We start from the raw sequence: 12,658 nt of genomic DNA on the forward strand, positions 1-12,658 counted from the left end.
ATGAATAAGAACTTTTGCCTCTGGAAGGTTACCTCTGAAGGTCCACAAAATTTTAACATTACATATTTATTTATTTGTTTCTGACAAGAAGATGTACAGTTTTGAGCTACATAGTTATAAAATAGCACCTAGGTGGAATATTGGAATATATACCCGTATGTGCATAAATATGTATGTACTAGCCGTTAAGCCCGTTAAAAAGGGCGAGATTTCCAGCTACCCTCCTCACTGCCGCTCCTCCCCCCTCCGTGCCGGGCCCCCTGCACTGACCTGACAGCGCCTCTCACCTCCTGTGAAAGCGCTGCAGGCAGCGCTTCCACACGGAGGTGAGAGGCAGTGCAGAGGGCCCGATTCAGAGGGGGGCAGGAGTGGCGGCGGGGATGGGGGGGGGGTGGAGGTTGGTGCGTGTGATGTTTGTTTCCAGGCTCCAGGGGCAGAGTCTGACAGTCCGACTCTGTTTCCCTCTCTGTTCCACCCTCTGACGTCATCACGTCTTGACGCGAGGGTGGGACAGAGAGGGAAGTCTGTACTGCGCATTTGCAGGTGAGTCGGTCACTTGCCATTTATATGTTTGATATGCTAGTATTCTAAACATTTACATGCCTAACTGGAGAATAAATGTTAGCACTTAGGAGTAGGTTCTATAAGTAGCACCTAAAATTGCTGCTGAAAATTCAACACACTTCGCACAATTCTATAAGGGGTATGCGTCTTTCATAGAATTGCACTGAGGGGTCCTTTTACTGAGCTGCAGTAAAAGGGGGCCTGTGCTAGCATCAGCAAATGTTTTTAACGTGCGTTTAGGAACCCTTTTACCGCAGTGGGTAAAAGGCTGTCTTTTTTCTGGAAAAGAAATGACCATGTGGTAAGTGAACCACTTGCCATGCAGCCATTTCAGGGGGGGGGGGGGGAGGGAGCAAGGGCTCCCATACCTACCTGGCGGTAACTGGGCACTGTGCGATGCTGCCCTATTACTGCCAGATAAGCACCGGCACTATAAAAATCAAAAATATTGTTGTTGCACCAGAAATGGTGCATGCTGGGGGGGGACGGACTACTGCTGGTCTCCTGGTGCGGTAGCCCAACCCTAGTTCCAGATTGGCGCATGGAAAGCCTGTTGTTGCATGCCAACTCTTTAGTAAAAGGGCCTTTTAGGGCATAAACCATGCTTAACTGTAGGCATCTGCAATTATGACTGCTATAAGGCAGTGCCTACATTAGGTGCAGTTTGCTCATATTCTATATCTACACATGTAAAATTTGGGAATGCCCCTAGCTATGACCCCAAATATTTACACACACATTGTTATAGAATCTGACATTCTTGTAAATCCTAATTGCAGCCAATTAATGCTGACAATTGGTTATTGGGGGAAATGGGACTTGATATACTACTGCCTTTCTGTGTTTTTTGAACTACATTCAGAGTGCTTTACATAGTATATACAGGTACTTATTTGTACCTGGGGCAATGGAGGGTTAAGTGACTTGCCAAGGGTCAGAAGGAGCTACAGTGGGAATTGAACCCAGTTACCCCAGGATCAAAGTCCACTGCACTAACCACTAGGCTACTCCTCCACGCAACATACAATCACCCAATTATCAGCACTGATTGGTTCATTACTCAAGTTACATGTGTACACTGGGCAAGTGCTCAACTGACCTTTAATAAAAGCTTATGACATGATATTTTCAAATTCATAATGTTTCTTGAACAAATGTACGCTTGTTCATTTACAGTGTTATTCTCCATTCTGTTAGCACTTTTATCTTTTACTTAAGATGTCCATATCATATATTAATGAGGGAAGAAAATACAAAGATACAATCTATCCCTGTGTCTGCAAAGGAGCAAACAAAGTCCATAAGCTACCTGACCAAATACTTACCTCCTTTGGACTGAGAATTTGAATTGCTCAATTAGATTATTTTCAGGATACCATTTACATTTTGACAACTGAACATAAGCGTTGCCATACTGGGACAGACTGAAGGTCCATCAAGCCCAGCATCCTGTTTCCAACAGTGGCCAAGCCAGGTCATAAATACCTGGCAAGATCCCAAAACAGTACAATACATTTTATGCTGCTTATCCTAGAAATAAGCAGTGGATTTTCCCAATTCCATCTTAATAATGACTTATGGACTTTTCTAGGAATCTATTCAAACCTTTTTTAAACTCCGCTAAGCTAACATCTTTTACTACATTCTCTGACAATAAATTCCAGAGTTTAATTACATCTAGAGTGAAGAAATATTTTCTCTGATTTATTTTAAATGTACTACCTTGTAAATTCATTGCGTGCCTTCTAGTCCTAGTATTTTTGGAAAGAGTAAACAAGTGATTCACGTCTACCCGTTCCACTCCACTCATTATTTTTAGACCTCTATCATATCTCCCCTCTGCCAACTTTTCTCCAAGTTGAAGAACCTTAGCCACTTTAGCCTTTCCTCATAGGGAAGTAATCTCATTCCCTTTATCATTTTTGTCGCCCTTCTCAGTACCTTTTTGTAATTCCACTATATCTTTTATGAGATGCGGTGACCAGAATTGTGTACAGTATTTGAGGTGCGGTCGCACCATGGAGTGATACAAAGGCATTATAACGTCCTTATTTTTGTTTTCCATTCCTAATAATACCTGTATCATTATACTATTACCATTGGAAGAATATTTAAAGCAAATTTAATAAATTTGTTTTTCAATAAAGCTATGAAAATTTGTTGCCAGCAGATATGGTTAAAAATAGTATAATAGATGAATTAAAAAAAATGTTTGGACACACTTCTAGAGGATGTCTCCATTACTTACAACTATTAGCCCTGTAGACTTGGGAACCAGTGATAGATCTCCCCATTTGGATTTGCTGTGTATTTTCAACTGACTCAGATTGGCTACAGTCAGAAAGAAAGTGCGGCATTCAGGGGCCATTTTACAAAGGCATGCTAGCATTTTTAGCACGCACTAAAAATAAGTGTGCACTAAACGCTAGAGACGCCCATATATTCCTATGGGTGTCTCTAGCATTTAGCATGCGCTAAACATTAGCGCACATTAAAAATGCAACTGCGCCTTTGTAAAAGACCCCCTCAATGAACTATAGGTCTCACCCAGCATGCCACTTCTTGTGATCTTAGGTTATGAACTAAATGAAAATTATTGAAACCAATAGCCTAATTTCCTATTCCAAAAAAATTATATTAATGGTCATAATGAACATGAATTTATCAGTTGTTTGCTAAATGGATCTTATTTTCATAAAATAGTGAGTCAGTTCTGTTTTTATTCCATGACAGAGAAAGGCTCGTACTCTTACTTCTCTCATGGAAATTAGTACGTACCATGGGCTAAAACCAGGATGGATGAATCTATCATGAAAAGTGAAGCTACATGAAAATGCCAAGAAACAGTAAGGCCCCTATTTATTGCTATTAGTTGTTAAAGTGGCAATTACCACACACTAACAGGTAACATAGGTGCCAAACTGACAGTTTAATGCAAGTATCTTATGAATTGGCAAGCACCAATATTCACATTAACCAGCTAAGATGGAAGCGTACAGGGCTGCCAAGAGACTGGGCCGGGCCTGAGACAAGGCCGCCCCCGGGCCCACACCCATCCCCCCAGGTTGTCGTCGCCCCCGGCGCCATAGTCCCACCCGCCTCCACCACTGGGCCCCTTCCACCCAAACCCCCGCCAGCAGAAGTGCTGTCTTCTGATTCCGGTGTGCGCGGCCCACACAGACGCGCTCCTCTCAGCTGATTTTCACTGTACTCTGCAGGGCTTCTGTGCCTCTAACGTCCTGCATGTCAGACGCACAGAAGCCCTGCAGAGTACAGCGAAGATCAGCTGAGAGGAGTGCGTCTGTGTGGGCCGTGCATGCCAGAGTCAGAACAGAAGACAGCACTTCTGCTGGCGGGGGTTCGAGTGGAAGGGGCCCGGTGGCGGGTGGGACTGCGGTGCTGGGCCCCCCTTGGAGGCCCGGGCCCCGGGAATTTTGTCCCCCCTGCCCCCCCTCTTGGCGGCCCTGGAAGGGTATGTGAAATGGGTGAGCACTGCATTGTACTTAATATGGTGGTAGTTAAGCTGTATATAAACTGTAGCAGATCATGTGGCAGGGTTAATGCTACCTCAATAGGTATAGTTAAAATCCGGGCTAAAGGCCTACCTGTTTGATGCTGCTTTTAATTCCTAACCTGACACCTGCTCGTAACCTTAGCTTGTCTTCCTCTCTTTAATAATCCCTTTCCCTTATGTCCTATCTGTCTGTCCTACCCTTATCCCTTATTTGTCCTGTCTGTCTGTCCATCCTGATTTAGATTGTAAGCTCTTTTGAGCAGGGACTGTCTTTCTTCTTGTTAAATTGTAAAGCGCTGCGTACGACTGGTAGCGCTATAGAAATGATTTATAGTAGTAATATTTGTCATGCAGTTAACATGTGTTTAAAAAAACCTTTCTTTATATTAACTTAATAGTCAAGTGTTTTGAATACATAGTATGTAAAATAACAGACCTACTTTATGTTAAAGGGGTCAAACCAACCTAATAGTATGATAATGCAAAGCAGGATTGCTATCAAAGCTCCCATGCTTAGTCCCACTGGTAGGAAGATTGCATCCACATTGCATGACAGGATGACACCTTCAGAATCACATCTGCAAACTTGGATAGTCAGCATGCCTGTGCTGCTCTGGACAGGATAACTATTATCGTATATCACAACTGGCAGGAAATATAACTCTTGCTGCCTACGGCTGTATCCATTCTTCCTGGCTTCAATGCCAGCAGTATTATCTGGAAAACAAGACAAGGTTTTAATTTTATGCTTAACCAAGTAGGCGAAAGTTTGTGTCTTAAACAGTAGTCCTCAACCCAGTCTATGAACACATTTTACCAGGCAAGGTTTCAAAATATCTAAAATGAATATGTATGAGATGGCTCTGCATACAATGGAGATATACACATTCATTGCACATCTCTGGAAAACCAGACTGGTTCGATGTGCCACAAGGACTGGGTGGAAAACCACTGTTTTAAATTGTATACAAGGATAATGAAAGCCCGATCTAATCACTGACAGAACAATAACATTCAAAACAAACCAGTGTCAATATTCAAAGTTATAAAGATAACCATTATCTGTCACTTTTGGTGTAGTGGAGGAATAGCCTAGTGGTTACAGCAGCAGGCTGAGAACCAGGGAAGTCAGAGTTGAAAGCCTACAGACGCTCCTTGTGACTTTAGACAAAGTACTTAATTCTTCTTTACCCCGAGTACAAATTTAGAATTGTAAGCCACCTGAGGAGAAACATTTGCTGTAATTGAATTTAACTACTGAAAAGCATGAGCTAAATCCAGAATCAATCAAGGCAGCATTCACTACTACATCTACTAATATACAAAAACAATATAATAAATATATCTCTATTACCAAAGATAATTAAAGCCCACTAAGATTAGTAGTGGACACTTAACCTTGGCCATAGCAGCATTCCGAGTAAAGGAGTTTATCATAGGAAAGAGAATACAGAGGGAGGGGGGTAAAGGGGTTGAGAGTAATAAATTAAGTAATAAGCTGAAAGGTGTTAGATCTTTAATACTGAGGGGAAGTTTTGAGAGAGTGTGATAATGGAAGCTGTTTTGGAGTGAAATGGGAATATAATGTTGGTGAAGGAAAGTGATTGGATGCAAGAAAAGACTGGGAAGCTAGTGTGGAGATTGTGTTTTGGGCGGGTTTGGGAGTCGAGTTCGGGTGGTGGGAGGTTGAGGAAGTGGTGCAAGGGAGTTGGAAAAGTGAAAGGAGAGTTTCTTTACAAGCAAATTTAGTTTTACTGTTCTTTTATTTGGGTGGTTTGTGCTGCGCTGTGAAGACGGTAGAATCACGTTGGTGGCACCAGTCTCAGAGAGTAGAGGTGGTCGCGGTGAGATAAGGTTTCTACAGTTGAGTATGTCAGGAAGTGGAGCCTGGGTTATTTTTAAGCACAGTTCTTCACAGTCTGTCAGGTTGGTGTAGTCATGGGGGTGTTGAGAAGAGGTACACTAAAGGGCTGCTGTTCCTGGTTGTCATTGGGTCTGATTTTTAGGACCTCACCCCCCCCCCCCTTCTCAGGTATATGTGGCTGTTCTGAATTTTGCCTGAAAGGAGGAGGTTGGTTTTACTTCCTGGTCTGAGAGGGGAGCTGAACCTGCAAGAGGTCAGCAGCTTTAAAGTTACAGACTGGTGGTAAGAATAAGGGAAAGGGTAAGGGTAAGCAGTCAGCAGGTAAAAAAGTTTCCATTGTGGGACATGTAGTGGAGACAGCGACTGAGGAACAAAAGAAAAGAGCAGGATCTCAGAAATGCAGCAGGGGTCAGGAGGTGGTGTTACAGTGAGATCCTGATGGAGCTGAGCCCTCAACTAGTGGACAGCATGGGAATTCTGGTGAGTTAGCTAGTGTTTTGAATGTGAGTGGGTTAAGGGTTAATATAAGGGGTTGGGGGTTGCAATAGAGTTCTAAAATGGGCAATAAGAGGTTTTCACTGAGTAGATGTTTCAAGGATAAAAAAATTCTTTCCAGATTGCAGCATGTGGTCAAGTGCTTTGATGTTGAAATGCATCAGTGTACAGCTAGTATTGACCCCATGGAAGTCTGGGATTCCTCTTTGTCTATGTTCTCTTCCTCTTCTTCTGAGGTGGGAGGTTGTAGTGGAGGAGATGTTTCAATGTCAGTGGAGGCTGGCATTTCAGCTGGGTCTATGCAAGTTTCTAGAAATGGGCATAATTTGTGTGAAATTGCTCCTTCAGCAGGTATTGAGGAAACTACATCAAGAAATTCTCAGAGATTGCTATATCAATTTATTTAGGCTCTTGGAAAGAGATCAGGAGAGTGCTGAGAGAAAGAAAGGAATTGACCAAAAGGATTTGGGGCAAAAGAAGAAAGGAAAAGTGTTGAGGACAAATTTTAATTGGTTGCTATCATTTAATATCTATGCTAGTGTATTAGGGTCCATGAAGCCTGCTTTATTGCCTGGTTTATGGAAATACTTGGATTTGATTTTGCATGCATATCGCACATATGGAGGTTGGGCATGGCTCAACTATGATGAGCAGTTTAGGCGTAGTTTAGCCAAAGAGAAAGCGGATGTTTGGAGATTTAGGGATGAGGATCTTTGGTTGGCTTGATGACAGCTGCAGGGGTGCTTCCTGTAGGACACAGATTTTCTCCAAATATATACAAATTTTGCAAGTTGATTAGATTATTATAGCACTGTGGTGATGGGATGTAAACGAAATGAAAAAATCCTCCTCTATTAATACACTAGATGTATAAGTTGATACGTGTGTAAGCTGTGACATTAAGTATTTATATTTTTGGTGGCTTGAGTCCTGGTTTGTGTATTTTCCATTGGATGTTACCAGAGACATTGATATTGTTGATTTGTTTTCTATTATATTAGAACATATAAAGCATTTACCGCATTTTCTGCTGTACCCTTTGATCACTGACATTAAAAGACATTTATGGCAGAAAGAACAAACATTGATCTATAAGTATAAAACTACAACACCTTATGGCCTGAATAAAAACGCGGAATGGAAGGCATTCTACTAAGAAGGAATAGTCCTTTAAAAGATTTCATCTTTGGGATTAGTCAGGCCAGGAGGGCATCTGTTTAAATACCGTGGCCATCTTGGAATGGGAAATCGAATGGAAAAAAAAGCAAAAAGAACTCATCCTGAAGCAGCAATAACAACTGCGAAACAAGACATGCTTGAGGAAGAAATTAAGAATTAAAGAAAGAAATTAAGAAGGGAGATTGGAAATAACATTGGAGTTAAAATTGGACAGCACAAAGAGAAAAAAATGTACCAACCAGTTGGGAAGATAGAGCAGTAATGAAAAACAGAAGGCTCTGAGTTACTATACAGCGGGGATACAAGCTGTTAAGATAAGTGTTCAGCCGGGAGTGGGCAAAATATGTGTGCTGTCCATGTAGAAATAAAATTAGAAGTGAAAAGAAGTTAATCGTAAAATATTGATAGTAGTACCACATGTTAGATTTCAAGGAAATAAGTAGAGTAAATATTTCACTCACAGTATGAGTGTGTAATAGCGGCGAGTAGGTCAGGAAACCATTGTTTTTTCTCTCCCTGGGAGTTTTTTTACATTGGTTGTGGGGACTCTCGCCACATGAAAATGAAAATAAAAGGACCAATGATAGGAACATAGCTCCAATGATAAGCGATGACGCTCTTGAGACAATAAGAAAACAGGAGCAATTATTCTTTATTGAATAAACCAAGATTGGTAGCGTTGAGGTCCTGGGTTGATAATATAACAACATATTTACATCTCATGCTGGGCGATGAAAAATTTTAACACCATTGGATATATGTAGAGAAATTGAGATAGTGAACCAGTGGTCCCTAATAGATTAAGTTTGAATAATCAATAGTATACTACTTACAATGTCAACACAAAATAGAACAATTTAATTGATAGTGAAGGGTAAAGCAAAGATGGAGCAAGTAGATAGGTAAGAGAGTAAGAAGAGTTAGAAAGTAAGGTGACAAATTTAAAGGAAGTTGCACATGGTCAGAGAGATAACCATCTCAGCTAGGGTAGGAGTGGATAAACATGTCGTGCAGCCCATGTTACTCCTTGTGTGTGTGAGTGACACTAACAAGTTAGTTACTTCTTCCATTAAAGGTCTGGTTGAAGAACCAAGCTTTCACCTGTTTCCTGAAGTACAGATAGTCTTGTGTTACGCGGAGCCTTTCAGGCAGTGCATTCCAGAGTGTGGGGGCTACTCTGGAGAAGGCTCGCTTGCGGGTATCACATCGTGTAATGTCTTTTGGAGAGGGTATCGGTAAGGTCTCACGCAGTACCCATGCAGTAAGCATGCAGTGTGTGCCATCTGCTGTTTACCGCTGGGTAAGCGGCCCGCGGTAGAAGATAGAAAATTATTTTCTACCGCAGGATTCAGTGTGTGCCAAATTCAGAATTACCGCCTGGCTCACATGCTAGCCGGGCAGTACTTCCTATTTGGTACGCGCTGTATGAGTATAGGCCCTCCCACACCTTTGTAAAAGGGTCCCTTAGGCACTTATGTTACCTTTAGAAAACACCAAAGCACTAGGTTTGTGGGGCTTTTAATATATAATCACAAAAACACCTCAGATCCCCATTATCTACTGTGAGTAAATCAACTCTTATACTGGCAAAGGAAAATAGGCATAAAACAGGTGCGAAGGTAGTGGCCCTGAGATGTAGTTTTGTGCAGGTGTGTTCCAAACATTTCAAACAAATACGCTTGTCCTCCTTTATTCAGCATGTTTAAAAGTGACCCATAATAGCACTATGCAGATTTTTGAGACTGTGCCACTGGTCTGGATCTCTGAGGGAAAGCTGGAGGGGGAGGGTGCAGGGATCGAGTACCTGGAGTGCTGCACTTAAATTTGAGGCAATAGAATATTATTTGAGCTATGGATATCAAGAGCAATTTGGTATTTGCTTCAAGGCAGTAAAAGGCATTGGATTTACAAAAAAAAATACTGGAGTCCAATTAGAGTTTAGTTCATATTCGAATGTTGTTAAAAATGTTTTTGGAGATGATTTGCTGTGGCCTTTGGCTCAGCAGGCCCTGTTAACAACAAGTGGATGGCTGTAGGGAATGATGAAGCGATGAGCTCCCAGGACAAAACACTAAACTTGATTACTGCAATATTGTTTATTTAGGCTGCTCTAAGCAATCGTTGAAAAAATAACAATCTATTCGAAATATTGTTGTTCGACCTATTTTCTCCTTAAACAAATACAACAGTATTTCTCAGTTTTATGTGTCTCTGCACTAGCTCCCTATAGAAGCCAGAATTCAATTTAAACTCCTTTGTATTTTATACAAAATACAGTTTGGGCTCCTCTGTATCCACACCAGAAATCTCAGCAAGAATCCAGGCCAAAGTATCAGCCTGCCTGCCTGACATTGCTGCCTGGATGTCTCAGCGCCATCTGAAACTAAACATGACCAAGACTGAGCTTGTCATCTTTCCCCCTAAACCAACCTCTCCTCCTCCCCCATTCTCTTTTTCTGTGGATAACACTCTCATCCTTCCTGTCTCATCAGCTCGTAACCTTGGGGTCATCTTCGACTCCTCCCTCTCCTCTGCACATATTCAGCAGAGTGCTAAAACCTGTCGTTTCTTTCTCTATAATATCAGCAAAATTTGCCCTTTCCGTTCTGAGCACACTACCAGAACCCTCATCCACACTCTTATCACTTCTCGCTTAGACTATTGCAACTTGCTTCTTACAGGTCTCCCACTTAGCCATCTCTCTCCTCTTCAATCTGTTCAAAATTCTGTTGCACGACTAATATTCCGCCAGTGTCGTTATGCTCATATTAGCCTCTCCTCAAGTCACTTCACTGGCTTCCTATCCGTTTCCGCATACAGTTCAAACTCCTCTTATTGACCTATAAGTGCATTCACTCTGCAGCTCCTCAGTACCTCTCCACTCTCATCTCTCCCTACATTCCTCCCCGGGAACTCCGTTAACTGGGTAAATCTCTCTTATCTGCACCCTTCTCCTCCACTGCTAACTCCAGACTTTGTTCCTTTTATCTTGCTGCACCATATGCCTGGAATAGACTTCCTGAGCCGGTACGTCAAGCTCCATCTCTGGCTGTCTTCAAATCTAAGCTAAAAGCCCACCTTTTTGATGCTGCTTTTAACTCCTAACCCTTATTCACTTTGTTCAGAACCCTTATTTTATCATCCTCACTTTAATATTCCCTTATCTCTTGTTTGTCCTGTTTGTCTGTCCTAATTAGATTGTAAGCTCTGTCGAGCAGGGACCGTCTCTTCATGTTCAAGTGTACAGCGCTGCGTACGTATAGTAGCGCTTTAGAAATAAGTAGTAGTAGTAGTATGAGCATTTTAATTTTGCTACCTCCATCAGATCACATAAAGTATTTGTAACCCATTTAGTTTCCCTACTAGTAAAGGCAAAAAAAGGTTGAAAATCTTTAAATATCTTCTTGCCTTTCAAGCTTCTAGATTAGGAAAAGGCATAAGGTTTTACAGATCTCTCAGTTGTTTAGATTTTAGGAGGAAAATTAAAACTATTCTTTTTCACAGATATGGGTTAAATAAGAATTAGTGATTATGAATATGTTTATAATTTCTATCTAATTACGCTTCATGGAGCACTGGTATAAATGCTTTTAATACTCACTCTAGAATTGTGTAATTACCAGATACTACACTGGTTTCTTTTTAAAATTCATAATCCAATTGGAACTGTGAAATTATTAGCGGAATATAAATCTTTTTCTCCTAGCTAATCGCTGCTACTAAATTCCACCCAGCTATTACAGCTAATTCCACATTTGCTGTTGTGTCATCTTCTGGCTAGTGATCCAAGGCATGTGAACAAGCTATGCCCACCTCAGTCACATCAGACGCCCTTCTCATTTGAGGAGGCACCTAGCAGTGCGTGCTCCTTTGTGCAGTGACTTGCTGTTGAAACTGTGATTTTGTTGTCATTACGTGGATTTTGATCAATGGTCCTCAGGTAGGGTAGTTTTATATCTGTTTTAAAAAGTGAAGGTTAGTGTCTTAGATTTTTTTAGCTTTCATTTGCAGTTTCCTTTGGAGCCCTTTTACTATGCCACGTAAGCATCTACGCACACCCTACACACATCAAAATAGAGTTACCACCTGGCTACCGTGTGGCTCTTGTGGTAATTTTATTTTTGGTGTGTGTCCGATACGTGCGCCCGAAAAATATTTTTTATTTTTGGACTTGCGTATCAGATGTGCGCCAACTGGCATTTGACACGCAAAGCTTATTACCACCTGGTTACTGTGTGAGACTTTATCACTAGGTCAATGGCTGGCGGTAAGGTCTCAGACCCAAAATGGATGCACACCAATTTTGATTTTGCCACACATCCATTATTTTGGACAAAATTTTAAAAAGGCTTTTTTTACATGTGCGCTGAAACATGGATCGGCGCACGTCCAAAACCAACACCTACACTACTGCAAGCCATTTTCAGCGCACTTTAGTAAAAGAACCCCTTTGTTCTTATCTTGAGCATAGAGCTTTTTTTTTTAGCCTAACCCCTGTGTTATCATTTATTTGGTTGAGCTTCTATTCATTCTAAAAATGCTGTGGTGGGAGTTATTCATCATTTTCTTTCTTACTTATAATAAGAGAGAGAGAGGTTAGTGCACTTCTATATGCCCACACTTTTACATCTCTTTCAGTACCATCTGACCAATGGTGAGGAAATTTAGCCAGTTTCAGATTTGATTCTCATTTATTGGATAGTAGTATTTATATGACAAAAGAAATCCTAGTACTTACCACTATGGGAAAACTGAAATATAATTTAAAAGTTCTAGTAATTTTAAAATAACTTCCAAATGACCAAACCATGTTAAAATACATATTACAAATGATCAGGACGTTTCTAGAACTCCCATTCCTTGTGCATATATTAATACACATTCTGCAGTAAGTAAAACTGATATTATTAATGATTTAATCGAACTACATCAATATGGTTTCTTGTTTTTATTTGAAACATGGTTCCCTTCTGCTGACGATGCTAGATTGAAGAGTCTTTGTCCAATAGGTTATAAGGCTATACACATACCCAGATCAGGAA

At 41.1% G+C, this 12,658-nt stretch overlaps 1 protein-coding gene across 1 annotated transcript in view; it reads right to left on the bottom strand.

Annotated features, from left to right (window-relative positions):
* The window catches only part of LOC115472887 (cadherin-12-like), a 195,481-nt gene that overhangs the window by 16,371 nt on the left and 166,452 nt on the right, over positions 1-12,658 (bottom strand). Inside the window, exon 8 of the mRNA XM_030207377.1 lies at positions 4,544-4,795. Within this exon, the coding sequence (XP_030063237.1) occupies positions 4,544-4,795 (252 nt within the window). The remainder of the gene's footprint in view (positions 1-4,543; positions 4,796-12,658) is intronic.

This window comes from Microcaecilia unicolor, chromosome 1, assembly GCF_901765095.1.
Source record: "Microcaecilia unicolor chromosome 1, aMicUni1.1, whole genome shotgun sequence".
In the NCBI taxonomy this organism is placed as follows: domain Eukaryota; kingdom Metazoa; phylum Chordata; class Amphibia; order Gymnophiona; family Siphonopidae; genus Microcaecilia; species Microcaecilia unicolor.